Source organism: Asterias rubens, chromosome 7 (assembly GCF_902459465.1).
Source record: "Asterias rubens chromosome 7, eAstRub1.3, whole genome shotgun sequence".
NCBI lineage: Eukaryota > Metazoa > Echinodermata > Asteroidea > Forcipulatida > Asteriidae > Asterias > Asterias rubens.
The window spans coordinates 12,289,564-12,309,352 of record NC_047068.1 but is presented as its reverse complement, the minus strand read 5'-3'; the positions used below and the strand labels follow the sequence as shown (position 1 = coordinate 12,309,352).

Genomic DNA, 19,789 nt, shown 5'->3' with positions numbered 1-19,789 from the left:
AACAGGCATGGATTAGAAGAGGTTTTCATAAGCAATTAGAGTTCATTTTTGCATGGAGGAAGAAATAAATGATTCCTGTAAGTAGAGAAATAGAATTTGCCACCCCATGAGGGATGAGCCACTGAACTGAGGTAGACCTTTAACATGTTACAATAAAAACCCCGGTTCATCCGTGGTCTGTAGTCTGTACTGTACGCATGATTCACGTTGACCGGATGGCGACCCAACGCATCAAATAATATTAGGATTACGTGTGTGAGTCTGGTAAGTGCATAGAGGCGGGTGCTAGACGTGGTAGTGTGCGGCGCCGATCTCGACAGGAAAATAGCGATCTATTTTGCAGGTTCGTGGTATAAAAATGAATTAATAACTGAGTGCTATTTGTAACAATAAATTAGAACAATGTGTATATTTTGCGAAAGTCATTGATTTAGAATTGAAATACATTCAGCTTTGCACGACGTTGTTAAAAATGTAAAAAATAGATTAGACCGGTAGAGGGCTGTCTTGGTTATTCAACTTCTCAATGGTGTTTTGAGTTTAACTAGTTTCGTGAGGAATTTAAAAATTTTGAAGAAAATGAAATCGAAAAGCACAGTTTTGTTGTTTGTATGTTTGTACGATTATCAGAGCTGTGTTGGGAAAAGTTTCCGTATGGCGCCACCACTTTTTCATTCGATAGAAAATAATATAGGAACTTATTTACCTGATTGATATATCCCTTTTTGTAAAAATGAGTGAAAAAGTGGTGGCGCCATACGGAAAGTTATCCCTGTGTTGTGTTGATAGAATTCCCCTCTGAATGTGCTATAGACATCCAAAACCTGTTCTCTTTTCTATTTTGCAGGTTCGTGGTATAAAAATGAATTAATAATTGAGTGCTATTTGTAACAATAAATTAGAACAATGTGTATATTTTGCGAAAGTCATTGATTTAGAATTGAAATACATTCAGCTTTGCACGACGTTGTTAAAAATGTAAAAAATAGATTAGACCGGTAGAGGGCTGTCTTGGTTATTCAACTTCTCAATGGTGTTTTGAGTTTAACTAGTTTCGTGAGGAATTTCAAAATTTTGAAGAAAATGAAAAGCATAGTTTTGTTGTTTGTACGATTATCAGAGCTGTGTATGCTGCAAGACATCCTCTCGGAATGTACTATAGACATCCAAAGCCCCCTTCTTCTTTTTCATTTAGGCCGAAATTTAATTATGATTAGATTTGTCTGTTTTTATTTGAAAACAAATTTTAATATTTATAATAGTTATTAAAGTTAAACTTATAATATATTTTAGGCCTACAATACAATTAGCCTAGCCTATTTTGAACTTTTTAATAAAAAAGAGATATTAAAATTGTTAATATTTTTAAATGTTTTAAATGTTAACAAGTTTATCGAAAATGTTCAAGTTTTATGTGTATTTTGTTCCCGGTTTTTGTATTAAAATTGTCTTTCTTGGAAAAATCTGACTGCATAATAAAGGGGGTAAAGAATTGAAAAAAAAATGTTTACATTTTTCAAGTTTATTTTTAATTAATTTAAGCCATTTCAGGCAGTGTATATTTTGGAAGCAACAAAGGAAAATATCAAAGGTGGAAAGAGGGATTTTCTCCCTCTTCTTACTTGTAAACTTTTAAATGTTCTTGCATTCCGGAATTTCAAATCTCGAAACTTCAACGAATTCAGAACTCTGCCGCCAGACTTGTTACGCGTTCATCTACACGGCAACACATAACCCCCATACTCCGCAATCTCCACTGGTTACCTGTCAATAAGCGCATCATTTTCAAAATTCTACTTGTCACGTACAAATGCATCCACGGCTCGTCACCGTCATACCTTCGCGAAATCACAGAACCATTACGCACCCTTCGCTCCAGCTCGGCACTGCTACTCAAGGTTCCTGCCATTCGAACCAAGACGTATGGACATCGGTCCTTCACACACTCATCACCTGCTCTATGGAACTCTCTCCCACAACACATCAAGACTGCTAGAACTGAACTTGAATTCAAAACTGTACTGAAGACCTACCTGTTTAACATTTAACTCTTTGTTATTGTATGTAAAGCGCATCGAGACACTGTGTGATGCGCTATATAAGAACTGTTATATTATTATTATTATTATTAATGTGAGTCGGAAGCGAAGGTAAAGGTTATAATTTGTTTCCCTTCATTTTGATTTTCCTCCAGTGCAGCCTGTACACATCAGCAATAAGTTTTAAAGCAGACTGTCAAGAGATTGTTGAATGCTTGATTGGGGGCAATCATGTATGGACATAGGGATGTACGCATCCTACTTATAGGAGATTGTAAGTATTAAGAAATAGGCCTACATTGACATTGACATAACCACTGTGTTCATTTATTTGCCAATTAGTTGAAGGGTGTCATGGCCGAGCGGTTTAGAGCATCGAATTTAAGTCCTGGTGGTTAAGTTGTCGGAGTTTGAATCCCAGTCGTGACACTTGTGTCATTGAGCAAAATGCTTTGTTATAATTGTTTATCTTCACACAGGGGTATAAATGGTTAACGTCAATGGTAGATGTTGATAGTGTATTTGAAAAAGCCTTTGGAGCACCAAACATGACTCCCAGGGAGCTGAGAAAGATTAATAAAGGAATGCTGTTTGCCGAATGGCCAGGGCACTAATGTAAAGCGAGCCAAGCCCTTTATTACAGTTAACAATCTATCCCCCTACAAATCCAGTTATTTTGTTTGAGAAAGAGAACTTTACAATAAAAAGGTTTCAAGTGAAAATCGTTTGGAAGTTAACTGTTTTGTGCAAAACAAAGCTGTATGTCTGAATTTAGATAATCACAATTTAAATAATTTTGTTTTGTCTAGCTGGAGTAGGGAAAACTTCACTGATCCTGACGCTAGTGAGCGATGAATTCCCAGAGGATGAGGTGAGTTGATTGCCAGCCAGAGCGGTGGTTTTGAAATTTGTCACCCCACTTTTGTATTTCATTCGCTTTTTTTTCTTACAAGCGAGCCATTTGGACACCCCTGTTTAGAATGGTGACAACCTTCTTTATTGAAAGAGTTGAAACCAACGAAGAATGTTCAGCTTTGCACAACCTACTAGTGTTAAAGAACTACCCCAACTCATTTAGAGATAGTCATTACATGGTGTTACCACAAACCTTTCATAGCCTACTTTATGTTTTACAAATGTATGGACATGTCTAGTATAGGTGAGCAATTTAGCATCCTGTCTTTTTAATAAGGCATTTGTGAGTTAGATTTGAATTAGGCTTGGTGCAATGCGTTGTTCACTAACATGTGAATGTTGGAATTACTCAGACTGCTACCAGTGTTGGTATGCCCCATGGTTCAGGGCAAGCTTTTTTATTGCAACCTCCAGATCAGCAAAGACATGTATCCTTGTGCCATACATTTCTTTGGAAATTTGGTACAAGGAGGTGAATAAGAAATATTGCACAAGGGAAAAATCTTGTATTAAGCATAAACCAAATGCATTTAAAAAGCATACTAAAATGTTTTTCATTCTTTTAAGAGTTTTACAATTAAACTCAGGGGTTTTGATTTTTTGTACCTAAGAGTTCATGAGTTTTGGGGTGGTGGTAAACTGAATCCCAAGGGTTGGTGACCCTTTGGCTGAAAATGTTCACTTCAAGTTTTCTTTTTCTTTGATCAGATTCCTGCCAGGGCGGAGGAGATCACAATTCCTCCAGATGTCACACCAGAGAAAGTCCCGACACACATTGTGGACTACTCATGTGAGTACAATCAAACACAGTTTCAAGCCTTGCACCTCGCTCTTGAAGGTCAATTGGAATGAATTTATAAACAATTTAAACCCTTTTTTCTTTGCAGCGAGAGAGCAGAGCGATGAAATCCTAATGGAGGAAATTGCCAGAGTAAGTGGTTTTTCCTTTTTCAAGATTCTAACAACCTTTGCCCACCCCACACCCTGATCATTGTAAAAAACACTACTTAGGTTGGGGGGGGGGGGAAGGAAAGTACTAGATCTTGTGTGTTGTTTTAATACACATACAAAAAACAGTCACTTATTGTAAAAAGTTCACCCCTTTGCTCCTGGTTTGATTTGCAGCATATTTTTCAACAGCACCTTGTAAAACACTTCATGGTGCTATGTAAAGGAATTGGTCTTATACTTCAAAAGGCAGCTCCACATACCTTGTAAGAAAAATCATAAGCGCTTTGAGAAGTCCATTGGGAATGATGAACTCCTTATATAAAAATCATTACTATTGTTATTTAATCAGGTGATCCCCTGGCTGCCGCTTCCCAGATTGTATCATAATTTGGGTGTGATCCCTGGCTACACAGTGGTTAACGGTTGTATCGCATCTGACTGGCACCCCTGATCGAAGATATTGACAAAAATAGGGAGACCGCCAATATAGGGTTAGATAGCTCAGTTGGTAGAGCGCCGGAACAATAATCCGGAGGTCGTTGGTTCGAGTCCCTCTCTAGTCAATTCTATGTTCAACCCCCAAAATCAATTAAATCAAAGAGCATTCAAGTAGCAAAATTGCTTCTTCTCCCAAACAGGCCGATGTGATATGCATCGTCTACGCCGTCAACCATCGTGAGAGCATTGATAGCATCACAGACTACTGGTTACCACTGGCAAGGAATACCCTAGGTGCTGACCATAGCACCCCTATCATCCTGGTGGGTAACAAGTCAGACCAGGCGGATGCCAACAGTCTGGAAGGGGTGGTCCCGATTATGAACGACTACTCGGAGATTGAGACTTGTGTTGAGGTAAGAGTTGTCCTGTCGTCGGAGAATTGTTTTGTTTGTTCTTCTTTGTAGGGTTTGCAATTACTGAAATTGCAGCATGATATGTTTCAGCCAGTTTGATTTGAAATGATCTTGGTTAAGCTTGGGCGATATCGATGTATTTTATTCACGATATATCGCCGACAATATGTCGCGATATTCGATATTATCGCGATATTCGATATAATCGCAATTAATTAAATTTGACATCATCAGTCTTCAAACTCCCAGTGAAAGTTGTAGAAGAGACAGTCATAGCATAAGAGGGGTGTTCTAATGACCTATTATTTTACTCCAAACCTATGGGGTGCAAGATGTCTCAGCTAGGAAATACATCGAGATATTGCGATATTTAATCGATATCGCGATATAGATCGCGATATATCGATATTTCGATTAAAACCAAATCGATCCGATATCGAAATCGTTTCCAAATTAATATCGCGATATTCGATAATATCGTGATATTGCCCAAGCTTAATCTTGGTTATTGATAAATCATGTAGGTCCTGGGGTGGCAGAGCTTTCTTTGTCGCAGCCGCAGCCCTCCGGTTATGGAACTCACTTCCAAATCATGTTCAGACTTCCCCATCGCTTGAGACTTTCAAAAACAGGTTGAAAATGCATCTAATGCAACTCGCTTATGGTCAGAGTCATGTGTAAATGCTTGTTCTGTTGGTTCATTGCTAAATCTTATGATTGTGGACATGATGTATGTTGATTTTGTTTTTATGATCTATTTGGCTCTGTATATGCGGATTGTGTGCATTATAAATGTTCTGTATCCTATTTTTATAATAATAAATGGTGCAGTTATGGCCAAGTTTGCACGAGGACCATTGATCGACTAGAGGTTGATTTTGCCCAGTACCAGCACTTGTTTTTGAGCATGAGTAACCAGTTAATATCAGCTACTAGCGGACAAATGGTCTCACATGACCATGTCCCCAGACAACAGCTTTGTCAAAAACAGTGACTCTGACTGCAGCTATGGCTAGATCATTGTACCCAGTATCCACAGCCGAAGATGCTCAAGCCGGATCTATTGTGACTTGTATTATGATTCAAATTTAGCCAAAGTAAAAACAAAAATATCCCACTGTTATCACAGATTTAGTTGCGCTATTCCTCTTACATGCCCCTTTTTGATCGTTCATCTATTTTTTTTGCAGTGTTCTTCGAAGAACCTAAAAAACATCTCAGAGGTGTTCTTCTACGCTCAGAAGGCCGTGCTGCACCCAACTGGTCCCCTGTACTCAGCAGAGGACAAAGAGCTCAAACCTGAATGCAAGAGGGCGCTGTGTAGGATATTTACGATATGCGATCTGGACAACGATGGCGTATTGAACGATTATGAGCTTAACCTATTTCAGGTGGGTACTAAGACATGTTTTTAAAAAACAGTCATGTGTTAGCATTTAACCCCCAAAAATTAGCCTGTTCCTTTTTACCGGTCTTTTCTAACATCTTTTGTTCCTGTTTTCTTGTTTTTTATGTGTGTGTTTTTGTACACAGAGGCGATGTTTCAATGCACCGTTGCAGCCCCAGGCTCTGGATGATGTCAAAGCAGTGGTTAGGAAAAACATCCCAGAAGGAGTCGTCAATAACGGACTCTCACAAATAGGTAAGGCCAACAGGCTGCCATCTTGTTGGTCTCTCATTCAAAGCAATTTTTAAACTCTTTTTATTGATATATGTGTATTTTTTATGAGAGATCGCTTAACATCACAAGGCCTTGGATGGTCGCTTTAGGGAGAGGGCTACACTTTACTGATTTGGTCTGTCGACCCAAACCAACTGTCACTGTATACTCTACTATATGGGGCCAGGTATGAGATTGTTCAGACCTTTGGCTGAATTCAGACTTTTTATGTGGGCCTGGTGAAGAAAATCAGGCAATATTTGTTTCCACAAATAAAGAAATTCTGCTCATTATTTTGTCTACTTCTCTAGTGCTTTGGACTCTGTTTCCAAAAGCTCCTTGGAATCTATAACCCCAGGGAATACCAAACAGTAGAAATGCCATCATTTCAACATACCTTCGAATGTGTATCCAAGTTTCAGACTTTTTCATTAGTAATGACTCTCACCCCTGAGGGGCTGACACAGGGTTACCTCCTTCACAGTTCATAAGGATGTAGGCTTGTTTGCTTGATTAGTGTTTGTCAACGTTCAATTATCAACATCTTGATTGATTTTTCCCTGCTTTTTTTGTTTGTGACCGGCAGGTTTTTTATTCCTTCACACATTATTCATTCAACGAGGTAGACACGAGACCACATGGACTGTGCTTAGGAAGTTTGGTTATACGGATCATCTCAAACTCACTGCAGATTATCTACGACCAAGGTACGTATGCAGAGCTGTAAATATACCCTCGACAAGTTGACTATCAAAGCTTTATTTTTTTAATTATTATTATTATTATTTTTTTTTTTTTGGGGGGGGGGGGAGTGGGGCATGGGGGACAGAGACAACCATGTTTGATTTTTTTTAATTGACTTTAGGGGAAGGGGTGTGGAGGGTAGGGAATATAAGAATAGATGGGATTATCTCAGAGGATATTGGTTATATTTACAAAAATAAAAATAAAACAATAATAATAAAAAACCTAAAATTCTGGAAAAACCCATCATGATTAAATAGCCTGAAAAGTCTATTAGAGTCTATACACTATTTTGTACATGTTGATAAGCACTTGCAATTAATCAAATAGTCTTACTCTTTTCCAAGGACCAAATATCATGCCTGTGTTATTTGTTTAACCCCATCAAAACTATTAGAAGACTTCATGGTTCTGTGACGACGATTCTTTCGTCCCAAAGTTGACAATTGCAAATTCTATATTTGTAATTCCAGTTCAACCTTTTCTCTTTTGTGTGTTTCAGGTTACGAGTTGGTCGAGGCAGCTCAACGGAGCTGAGTCATCTAGGCTACCAGTTTCTAACCTCACTTTTCGAAAAATATGATCAGGTAAAAAATCTTGTGTAACGGACAATAGTAATAATAATAAAGGATCAAAGGCGCTTTCAATGTGCATAAGGAGCTCTCAATGCGCTTAACAAACCACATACTCTAACATGTATGTGTCCCGTGCTCCAACCACCAGGACTTCTTTCACTTTCACCTGCCAAATATTAGCCAGGTCTTGGTACTTCAGGATCTTTACACTTATCACATGAATTCACAATGCTTAGATCTTGAATCACTGGCTTGATATGTTGAAAGTTTTTATCACAGCTTTTCACAATTTTGACTGTTATAAAACTTTGAGGTAAATTCTTTGGGATTAACTTTTGTTGCCTCTCAGGACAAGGATGGTGCCTTATCCCCATCAGAGCTGCAGAATTTCTTCCAGACGTGTCCAGTCATGCCGTGGGGTCCTGACGTCAACATGACGGTGTGCACCAACGAGAAAGGCTGGATTACACTGCAAGGATGCTTAGCTCAATGGACGTAAGTATCATGGTGTTAAGTCCTTGTCACAATTTCATAAAGCCTGTAAGCACAAAAAATGTGCTAAGCACAGAATAGTGTTGCTTAACAGAAATAATTTTTTGGGGCCTGATTTTCTGTGAATTTACGTTGATGTGTGTTTGGTTATTCTTGTATTCTCAAACAGACTCACAACTCTTCTGGACGTATCGAGGACCCTTGAATATCTAGCGTACTTTGGTTACCGTTACGTTATGGCGGAGCATGAGAACCAACTCTCTGCCATCATTGGTAAGTCTTCCAAATTTCTGGCTACGGCTACAGCTATGGGTAGGGGTGGATCCCTGCATCATCATGTGTTGAAGTATACCTCGTCCTTAACAACTTCCTTAGCAACAGTCATAGCTGTAGATGTAGGTTATGGCCTTATTTTCATTATATTCTTCTATTTTGGAAAAAAAAAAGGAAATTAAGAATACCCCATGGGGACAAACAACCCCCTGGAAAAGGGACATTACAAGGATTATTTTGAATACCTGATGGCCCTCTGTGTTAGGGTGAAACAAAGTGTAGCACGCTAGATGCATGCCTGTGCATGGTACACGATGGTATGTTCTGGGTGGATGTACACGTCAGCCGTCCAACTTACTGGACAAAATGCAGGGTGCTCCAGCCTTTGAAAAGTATCTGCCTTGGGCCATTCCAGTTACTTGTGTGTGTTAAAGGAACACGTTGCCTTGGATCGGTCGAGTTGGTCTTTGGAAAGCGTTTGTAACCGTTTGTTATAAAATGCATATGGTTAGAAAGATGTTGAAAAAGTAGAATACAATGATCCACACAAACATGCCTCGAAATAACACGGTTTTCCTTTTACCTCGTCGACTAACACTGTCAGCCATTTATGGGAGTCAAATTTTTGACTCCCATAAATGGCCAACCGTGTAAAAGGAAAACCGTGCAATTTCGAGACAAATTTGTGTGGATCATTGTATTCTACTTTTTAAACATCTTTCCAACCATATGCATTTCACTACAAACGGTTCCAAACGCTTTTTAAAGACCAACTCGTCCGATCCAAGGCAACGTGTTCCTTAAACATGTAATACTGGGCTTGCACCCTAAGGTTTGCTGAGCTTCTCACACACTGACAGATTTCAATCAAATCGTTCCCGAAATATTTTTAAAATTGGGTTGATGTTGGAGGAAAAATCTCCCCTTACCTTAACCAATATTTTCCCTCCATAGTATCAAGAGCCAAGAGGATCGATCTCGAGAAGCGGCAGACGTCTCGTAACGTCTTCCAGTGCAATGTGATCGGTCCAAGAGGGGCAGGAAAGACTGCGTTCTTGCAGGGAGTGAACAATCGGACCGTAGACTCCAGCAGTCACTCCATGAGGGAACATCTGTCTGCATACACCATCAATACTGTACAGGTGTATGGTCAAGAGAAACACTTATTGGTGAGATATTTTGCCTGTATTTATCCTCTTTTGCTTGCATTTTCCTGTACTCGTGTTAACCTGCCATAACATGTGTTCTGGATTGACCTAAACTACCTGTTTTTATCTAAATTTACCTACATTTATTTAAAGGCAGTTCACACTATTGGTAATTGTCAAAGACTAGCCTTCACAGTTGGTGTCTCTCAACATATGCATAAAGTAACAAACCTGTGAAAATTTGAGCTCAATCGGTCATCAAAGTTGCGAGATAATAATGAAAGAAGAAACGCCCTTGTCACACGAAGTTGTGTGTGTTTAGTTGGTTGATTTCGAGACCTCAAGTTCTAAACTTGAGGTCTCAAAATCAAATTCGTGGAAAATTACTTCTTTCTCCAAAACTACGGCACTTCAGAGGGAGCTGTTTCTCACAATGTTTTATACCACCAACCTCTCCCCATTACTTGTCACCAAGAAAGGTTTTATGCTAATAATTATTTTGAGTAATAACCAATAGTGTCCACAGCCTTTTAATATACCTACATTTACCTGTGTTTACCTGTATTTCTGCATTTACCCATATTTATCTGAATGCGCCTGTACATTACCTTCATCCACCTGTTTCCTGTGTTAACCTGTTTTACCTGTATATACATGTACCTGTAATTGCCTGTACTTACCCCTTTACCTGTGTTTACCTGTACTTGCCTTCAATTACCTGCATTTACCTGTATTTATCTGTTTTCGGTATTTACCTTCATATACCTGTATTTACCTAAATTTACCTGCATTTTACCTGCATTTTACCTGCATTTACATGTGTTTAACTGTAATTGCCTGTATTTACCTGTACATGTAGTTGCCTGTATTTACCTTGTTTTGTAGTTTTTGTGGTTTTCAATTTACATACATGTACTAGAACCCTTACTACTGGAGGGTGCAAAACACAGCTTTCAGTTTTGATGTTTTCATATCAGTTTACAATACGAGTGACAAAAAGTATAGTCTATTCAATGAGACTCGTAAATTTGGTTACTGTTTGCTTTTACAAAGATCAGAACAAGATTTGTGTTTGGCGTCACCATACTGTAGGTTAAAACTACTGATATTACTTTTTTTATTGTTTCTGTTTTTTTAGTTTGGGTTTGAACAAAGACAAATTTACTGAGCTATCCAGCCTTTTGGTAGCGTTCTCCCGATTAGTCAATATCTTTGTTCAGGGGTGCCAGTCAGTTTCCTTTGTGGATAAATAACTTGTTTTATGGTTGTTGTTCTGATAGCTTCACGAGATTGACGTTGGTCTCCAAGATGAACTGACATCAGAAGACTTGGAATGTGACGTAGTGTGTCTCATGTATGATATATCAGATCCAAGGACGTTTGAGTATTGTGCTAAGAGCTTCAAGGTAACTTCATTCGGTGTTTGGGCTTTTTTTTTTTCTCTCTTCTGCTTCCTCCCCTCGACTCTCCAAGATTACCTTTTACTTCTCTTTTGTTTTCATCTCAAATCGCATCTCTGTGATTGTGATGTGCGCTCTACAAAAATGGTTCGGTATTATTTCTCTATATCATAACCCTTCATGGATTAGCTCCATCCCACAAACAAGGACAAATGAATACATGTATCTTGTTATTGGTGTGACTATTATTATAACTCAAAATTTAAACTGAGCTAAGCCTTGAAACACATCAGACAATAGGCCATATGCCAAAGAGCCATCGTGAGAATATACTCGCTATGCATATTTGGAAACCGGTAACAGTTAAAAAAAGCTGTAAGTATGGACGCCCTACTGTAGTTGACATGAATCATTGCAAAGTTTTATAAATGGTTGCTACATTGCTAAAAAAAATTAAAATTCTTTTGCCCACTTATCATGCGCATTGGCTATTGAACATCAATATGAAGTGAGCATGAACTTGATGTCAGTAACGCTTCTTAGACTCAACATTTTGGGCCATGACAAAACTTATATCTTTTTCAATAACCACATTAATTCAAAGTAAGATAATTCACAAAATCTCAAAGTTTCCTTTACCAATAATATCTTTTTCATAACCCCATCACTTCAAAGTGAAATACTTCTCAAAATGCTTTATACTATCCAAAGCTACTGTACGTCTAAACAAAACTTTTGATCGCCATTAATTTTGTGAGTGATTACCAACTTTATACCTTCCCTTTTAATAGCAACATTTTGAGAACAGCAGCATCCCGTGCCTGTTTGTGGCCTCTAAGAGTGACATGCACCCAGTACGGCAGAACTACACTCTCCAGCCGGCCCAGTTCTGTGCAAGCCACAATCTACCCCCTCCCCAGACCTACTCCAGTAAAGGGAGACCCAATAAAGATATCTACATCAAGCTGGCTACACTAGCTGCATACCCGTGAGTACAGTGTTCTTTGGATTTTATCGATAGCTTAACTTTTGTTTGGGGGGGGGGGGGGGTTTGGCGGGCTGTACACAAAAAGTCCATTCTTCTGTAAGATTACTGTGGTCCAGAGGGTAGACTGCAGGACTTGCAATTACAAGGTTATGGGTTCGAATTTTCCAAAGGTAATTATGGTCCAGTGGTTAGACTGCAGTTATTGCTATCACAAGGTTTTGGGTTTAAATCCCACCAAGCTAACCATGGTCCAGTGGTTAGACTGCAGGACTTGCAATTTCAAGGTTGTTGGTTCGAATCCTACCGAACTATCATCTGATTTCACAACGACTTTTGATTTTAGTCTTGATTTGTAAATTTTTGCTTTGAATTATGGCTGCAGCTTTTGTGGACTTGAATACTATTCCTAGTTCTGTATTTGCATTGCATGGCGGTGTTTATACCATTTAGCAAATTGAATGAAAAATTGTAATCATTACTAGACAAGGCTATATTCCCAGAAAAATCTACCCCCCCCTTCCCAACCCTCTTCCTTTCAATCAAGTCTGTCTCAGTGCATTTTTAATATGATAATTGTGCTCATATATTTGACATTTGGAGACAAAGTTCAGTTCTTGCATTTATTTATGTTCTCTTAAACCCTTAACCCCGAGACTGATATTTTTTATCGGTGGAATTTTTGTCAGATTTGTCCCCTGAGAAAAGAATGCAGAACCTTAAACAGTTAATAACAATGACTTCTATTGTAATGCTCATAGAATTGTGAACTCTTACTCAGATACTACACACGCGCTCCCACGCTGTCCATCACATCATAAAGGGTGCTGTTTTTGTTACATTGATGTGACAGCCAGCGCAAACGCGCATAGAGTAACTGGGTTAAGAGTTCATAATCTATGTATAGCATGCCTGCTGTGTTTATGATAATAGTCCACTTCAAGTGTTTTGCTCAAGGACACAAGCATCATGACTGTGATTCGAACCCACACACTGATGACTCGGTCACCAGAACTTTAGTCCAACAACCTAGACCGATCAGCCATAACATGTCTTTTTTATTTTAAAACCACATTTTTGACTCTCATTATAAAAAAAAGAGGCTTTTCAGGTAAACAAATTCTCATTAAAACTAAATAGTTCATAAAAAAATATCATGCTAAAGACTTACTGGTAGTTTCAAAGTACATATGAAAAGGGGGGGGGGATGGTGTGAGGGGGACGGGCTTGGGGGAGGGGTTTCTTAAAGAACCATACATTTGTAAAGTCCTCTCTTGTTGATGTCTGCAATAGACTTTGTGCATTTTCATACAAAATCAGGTGATGTCCTTGTTGCTTTCATTGTACACTTTGTTGTCAATTTGTAAACGATGCTGATTTAACCACTCTGATGATTCAACCATCAGACCTCGAACCAAATGAGTAGACCATTACTCATTAGGTTTCTATACACAAAATAATGAATGGGTTTTGAAATATTTCTCATAAGACTCTTATTAAGAGTCCACCCGTTTCCCGTCACCAACCGAAATTAGATAAACACAGATCGTCATCTGACCCAGTTTCTCCCCCAGACTTCCTTTGATCACACTTGGTCCAGGTATTCACTGATCACCCCCTTTGATATGATTTTCTGTTAAGTTTTTTTTCTGACACTCTCTCCTTCCCTTCCCCTTGGTATATCTACATTTCCTCTCTTTGTCTACAGCCTCGTTAAGGGGGTACTGGTTGAGCACCCCGCTGCCTTGTGGATCAGGGACAAACTGATGCTAGCTTCGGGTCCTCTTGCTTCAAGGTTCTCATGTCGCTTCACTCTCTGTTACGCCTCCCCTCCCACTGCCCCTACACCTGCACTGTAACCCCCTTCCTTACTTCACAAAAAAACGTGATTATATCCAACTGCTTCTTCTATTGTTCGTGTGTTCCCCTAATCACTACCAAAAAAAAAAAAAAAAAAAAAAAAACAACAACAACTCTGAAAGATACAATATTCACGTTTACAAACATAGGAGTCAAAGTACATGAATAAGCTTTAAACTACCCATACTAGTGGTTTAAACACGCTCTATGATATATTTTCACTAAGACAAAGAGCACACATACATGTACCTCTACTTTCCATCACACAAGGGCCAATCCCAGGCTAAACAGTGAAAAACAAGTGTCTGTAAAACTCGCCTGCTGCTAGCTTGGCCCATTTTCAAAACCATGGCCTTTGGCTTTGGCTGCGAACTTGGCTGCGGCTGTGGCTGCGGCTGTGGCCATGGCTGTGTTTATGTGTGCCATCTCTTTGAATCCCCAAACTGAAAGTGTATGTTCTTAAACTTACTGATGGAGCCATAGCCTAAGCCTAAACTTTGGTTGTAAATAAAAAGTACATGGGCCTCATCTCTAGAACTTCTTCCCCCTCGACTCTCCCACACTGTTTTTCCCTTCTTCTTTTTTTTGCTGTTTGTTCCGTTGGAGAATGTGCAACCAGATTGTCCTGTGAATGACAGTGTTCGATTCTGTACTCTGTTTTGCATCCTGTACAGTAGTGTGACGGGTATTGTGATGAATATTGAGTTGGCATGACAACCCCTTCTCGTCAAATTGTGATTCTTATTTTTTTTTTTTTCCTAATAGTCAGCAGATGGAAGTCAGAGAGACATTCCCAATTAATGATAAAAAATAAATTTAAATTAATAAACAACAAGAGAAACTGACTAGGTAAATGTTTCAAAAAAGGTGGGGTTTGTTAAAGAGAAATTTAGCAGAGCAGGATTTGACCCAATGACCTCCGGATTAACGTGCCGGTGCTCTACCAACTGAGCTATCTAGCCCTGTGTTTGCGGTCTCCCTAATGTAAATATTTTGTAGGGGGGGTGCTAATCAGAAGCCATACATCCAGGTACTTTCTTTGTTCAATCACAAAACTAAATTGAAACAAATAAATAGCAAAACTCAGCAATTGTGATAGGGAAGAGTGTTTACCAAAATAGGAGAATTTTACACAATTTTAATGTGAGTTTAGAGACCTTCTCTCGGACTATTGGAAAAAATAATGATTGCATCACACAACTGAATTTGATTGTGGAGCTCCCTATTGATCAGGTTTTAAAAAAAATTAAATAAATTAATTTTGCATGCATTTTGTCGTTGAATTTTACCAAGCTTTTGATTTCAGAATTACTTTTGCATGTTGAAAAATTGTTGATATTATTTTCTCCTTGTTGTTGCACATAATGGAGCTCTCATTTGACTGTAAAGCTACTTAAGATTAAAAGGTTGAATCAAGCGAGATTAGACTGGTGCCAGTTGAAATATCTTTAATACGTTTAACTAGACTTGTTCCTAGACTGCATGATTGCTATGTGTCTCACTTTGCAGGCATGAAATTGTAACACAAAAACAAAAGATGAAATGAAAAAAAAATCAATGATTTTGTATAGTATTTTTCAATTTTGAATGGTTAAACTGAGAATAAAAAAAGAAGAAATCAGCTGATCGGGAGAAAAGTTGCATGCCTGACTTTGTATGAGATGTAAAGATTCAAACATGGTAGATGCACAAAAGTTTCATCAAATTTAACACCTCTCGTTGGTTAGAACTTTAATTTTTTGAACCTTTAAAATATTTTTGGTCCGAGTGGGTGGACCAAAACAAATGTAAATTTTTCTCAAAGAAGTGCCTCCTTACTAGAGGAAAGTTGCTGTGCCCCTTTAAGAACGAAATGATTTCAAGGCCAGCATTTCAACCATGCATAGCTTCAAAGCAATCTGTGCAAAATACTTGTAGCATAAATCTATGCCTTCTTCAGGAGGATAAATAAACAAATCCTAATCATTTCAAAAATATTTATAATGGTTTTGATTTCCAACCCGCTTTATTTTCTCCGCAGACATCTTAAAGGTGTGTCGCAAGAGAGTCACTCTATCTGGTTGAAGGTCGGCATCTGCGCTGCCGTCGCGGCCGTCGGAGGAATAGTCATCTACAGATACTACAAGAGTCATTGATTGGTAGCCACCATGCCTGGACACCAGGGAATAATAATAGTATGTACAGAAAAAAAAATGATGCAATTTATAAGAAACCAAAATGGTAGATGCATACCTGCCAACTGTACAGACTTAATTGGAATTGCAGTTTTTTGAGATTAAAGGCCGATGAGAGATAGCAATTAAGAAGATCAAGAAGCTCTGTCAATAGAGGGCGCCATTTGCCTGGGACAGTATATGGTTTTTTGGGGGGAGAAAAAGTGATTTTTGTACATTGTTTGAAGTACATCATTTGTATGTGTACTTGTTATAAGCATTACTCTCACCTGACTACTTGCGTCACTGTCTGTGGACTCTTAAAATTGGTGTTCCTATTTCTGAGGTTTTAATGTTGGCAGGTATGTAGATGGGGTTTATGGATACCCTCATTTAAGATGGTATACCAAGGACTGGGGGGGGGGCACACTGTTGAAGAAGAAAGGTAGAGGGACAAATGCAAAAAAAAAACGACTTTAAAATTGGAAACCTTTTCAGAATGCATGACGTAATTGTTACTCTGTGACAGATTCTAGAGGTATAGGACAACGGAATGTGTTGGGAATGTTGGTAAGCGCTTTCCCTAATGATGAATCAATCCGCTTAATGGAAATCCCTATTTTGGAAAGCAATGGTTTCAACTGGTGGTAAAGATTCCAGAGTTCTTAGGGGGAGGGGGTGCTGTGCTTTTTTTTAATCGGACCCAACTGGACTCTTAGAAGTTTGGAGTATAGTCTGTTCCGTATGTAACAGAAAGTCCTCGGCAAATGTTTTTTCAAAGTCCGGGGTGCGTTTTGGATTGACAAGATCTAATTGACCTACCGGTAGTCGTTTGACAAATGTACTGTATTTAATCCAGCCAAATGGTCTGCGCTCAAGCTGGGGCTTACATCAATGAGTTCCGGAGCAGGGGGATGGGGAAGGTATGTTTATTGTCAACGTGGCCCAATCATTTTAGCCAGTATTGTAGCGTGGCGAATGTCTCTCATTCTGATGAATTTGTTATTGTTTCAAATTTTAGTTTGATATGTGGTTCACTGCAATCAAACAATGCCCGTGTTTCCATGAAGGTTATGTCCAGACAAGTGGCTTTGCTGTGGCTGTGGCTGTGGTTGATTGCTTCAGCTGCAGTACAGTAATCCAGCTGTAGCCATATCCACAGAGAGTCTTTCAGACATTGCTTATAGTAATTTGTATTCATAAATGGGCTTAAATTTAGTAATCCAATAGACCATTCGTTTCTGTTTAATCATTACTGTTTGCAAGACATGGCTACTGCTGTTTGTTTTGACATAATTTTTCCCGGTAAAAAACTTCTTTATTGGGGAAAAATTATATGAAAACAGAGATTTTGTTTTGTTTTCTAAGTGTATATATACATGTACTTTGCTAAAACACTGGAAACATTCAAAAATGTCAAATCAGGGCACGGCCTTCAGTTTGACCTTTTGGAAGAAGGTCAAATCTTGTGGGCATTTTGGTGCAAATCACTTGCGACTACTGGTCTTGAAAGGGTTGAGCCTAGCAGTGAATATCAGCAAGAAGGCTCTAAAGCAGTCACAGTAAGTTCGCATGCAGCTTTGCATGAAAGTATAAACTCGTCGGCTCACTATAAGTTCATTAATTGCAATTTCACATCTGTAACGATCAAAGGTCTTTAAGGGAAAAAAAGCCTATACATTTGGGGAAAAAAATAATCAAAATCAACAAATAAATGTTTTACTTAAAGAAAATGAAAGATTCTTTTTTTGCCAAATATATATACTTTGAAGACCACTCCTTAGAGTAATAAACTTCATTTACCAGATACCAAGTCATGCCATTTGTGCCCTTGAGCAAGGCACTAAACAATAAATGCTTTGTCAAAAGTTGGGAAGAGCCAGGCTCCTAGTGGATGATACCCATGCCTTCATCCTTATGGACTGTAAATCCTGTTTCAGCCCCATGAGTAGGTGTCAACAGGCCCCTTGGTGGCATTTGATTTGGGTTGACGGCCCAAATCAGTGTAGACCCCACCAGGCTCCTAGTGAATGATATCCATGCCTACACCCGTATGTACTGTTTCAGCTTTGTGATATTAGGCGATCTCTCAATAAAAGAAATAAATTTAAAAAAAAAATGATTCAGGAAATAAAGAAAAATTCATACAAACTGCAGTAATGACTTTATAGTCCCGAGCAGACGAGCTGGCTACTATTATTGCATCCCAATACGTGCGATACGTTTTAATTATTTTATATTACTGATCTGCTAATTTCATAGTGCAGATGGCACCTAAGGATTTATGTACAGATTTTTGAGTTGGAGAATTGCCAAGAGTTGCCATAAGTTAGAATTGTATCTAAGTTATGAGAAAACGCATGCAGGTGAAATCAATTGACTGTTTTAGATGTTATTTAAAAAAAAAAACTATAAACCTAAAATCAGTTTGTTTTAAAAAAGAGTAGGTAATTGCACTTGCAGCGTCATTGAAAATATTATATAGGAAACACAATTATCAGGGATAACAATTGCGGATAAATTTGCGGATATTGCAGATAATTTTTTAATGTTCTGTTTCTTGGATGATTGTTGTTTTTAACTCTCCTATTGTCGGACCATTTAGTATCATCCACTGTACTTTTGAATGAGAAAAAAATTGATAAGTTTATCACAGTTTGAATTGTCTCTGAAAGGAGTTTGCATGTATATTAAACAGTTTCATATGACTGAGTGCATTTTTGCAGGATTTATTTAATAACGACAGAAGTAAAGTCGGTCTGGCAGAATACACAAAATGAAAAAAGCATTAAAAGGTAGATCAGAGGAACAATCAGACAGGTAGTGGTTGATAAAGAAAGCTTTTATTTTGCTCACCACTTCAACCCATAACATTGCCTTTATTCACCGTGGCCAAATGGTTAGAACGACTTGCAATCACAAGGTTGTGGGCACGAAGCCGGCCATGGTAAACACCATTTTTACAATGCCCATAAAGTATTGTCTGTTGTTACCGAATTACAATTTCTTGATTTGTGCAATTCATAATCACATACATCAATAACCAGTGTTTGTATGAGAGAGTTTGGCTGTTGCCAACTTGGCGTTTGTGTCACCTTGTTGGAGCTTCGCCTAGTTCCTTTGACGGGAAAGATCATCTTAACAACAAACAATCATCCAGTCAGACATAAAAGTGGGGACTGTTTAGAGTGCTTGTTTTTAAGGTTGTATGTTTTAAATACTTGGGTATCAGAAGTAACAGACCTTACACACATGACTTCATTTGAGTAGGGAGCTCTTGGCTAGAGGGCAAGTAAAGGATGCTCATTGCCTTACCCTATGCGGCTCGCGCTTTCCATTGTTTCATCATCGTCTTATCTCTAAGATGTCGTGTGACGACGTCAATGCATAATGTCTTCAGGAGACCTTTTTAGGGGTGCATGGTGGCAATAGGTTTACACACATGCAACCAGTATTTTGTGAATTCTGGGGTATATGGTGACAGTATGATTTCGCACGTTCACCCATTGCTTCTTAATTGTGCAACGTGTGATGTGTGCATGCAAGGGGGGGGGGGGGGGTCGAAACTTGGGTTCACCAGTTCCAAGGTTTTGCAGGGTTTTAAATGTTTTTACCATCATCTGCGGGTACATTATTTCATACCTACCCAACTGTCACATTTGAGAAAAAAATTGACATTCTTATGATGTGTTAAGTACAATAAATTTTAGCAGATTCCTGAGGCAATAGACCTTTATCAT

At 38.5% G+C, this 19,789-nt stretch overlaps 1 protein-coding gene and 1 non-coding gene across 4 annotated transcripts; both read left to right on the top strand.

Annotated features, from left to right (window-relative positions):
* Positions 1-267: 267 nt before the first annotated feature.
* On the top strand, positions 268-18,168 carry LOC117292305 (mitochondrial Rho GTPase 1-A-like). 3 transcript variants are annotated; one of them, XM_033774322.1, is made up of 17 exons: positions 268-343; positions 2,195-2,313; positions 2,849-2,910; positions 3,663-3,744; positions 3,842-3,885; positions 4,544-4,759; positions 5,950-6,150; positions 6,293-6,401; positions 7,006-7,126; positions 7,666-7,750; positions 8,088-8,233; positions 8,400-8,503; positions 9,458-9,672; positions 10,932-11,057; positions 11,843-12,039; positions 13,745-13,831; positions 15,917-18,168. In XM_033774322.1, exons 2-17 carry the CDS (start codon positions 2,271-2,273, stop codon positions 16,029-16,031), a joined length of 1,953 nt encoding a protein of 650 aa, XP_033630213.1. In that variant the 5' UTR covers positions 268-343; positions 2,195-2,270; the 3' UTR covers positions 16,032-18,168. The 3 variants fall into 3 exon arrangements, with proteins under 3 accessions (XP_033630213.1, XP_033630212.1, XP_033630214.1); XM_033774321.1 differs by having other exon boundaries at positions 276-343; positions 2,200-2,313; XM_033774323.1 differs by lacking the exon at positions 13,745-13,831 and having other exon boundaries at positions 276-343; positions 2,200-2,313.
* Trnai-aau lies at positions 4,396-4,468 on the top strand. The gene has a single exon. It is a non-coding gene; the product is annotated as a tRNA-Ile (tRNA).
* Positions 18,169-19,789: the final 1,621 nt, after the last annotated feature.

What these genes read in the sequence shown, in the direction of transcription:
- LOC117292305 (XM_033774322.1), top strand. Translation starts at nt 2,271, where the DNA reads ATGTATGGACATAGGGATGTACGCATCCTACTTATAGGAGATT. An exon ending in GGATGCTTAGCTCAATGGAC is followed by an intron (nt 8,234 to 8,399) that starts GTAAGTATCATG and finishes ATTCTCAAACAG; the next exon opens with ACTCACAACTCTTCTGGACG. An exon ending in GTCAAGAGAAACACTTATTG is followed by an intron (nt 9,673 to 10,931) that starts GTGAGATATTTT and finishes TTGTTCTGATAG; the next exon opens with CTTCACGAGATTGACGTTGG.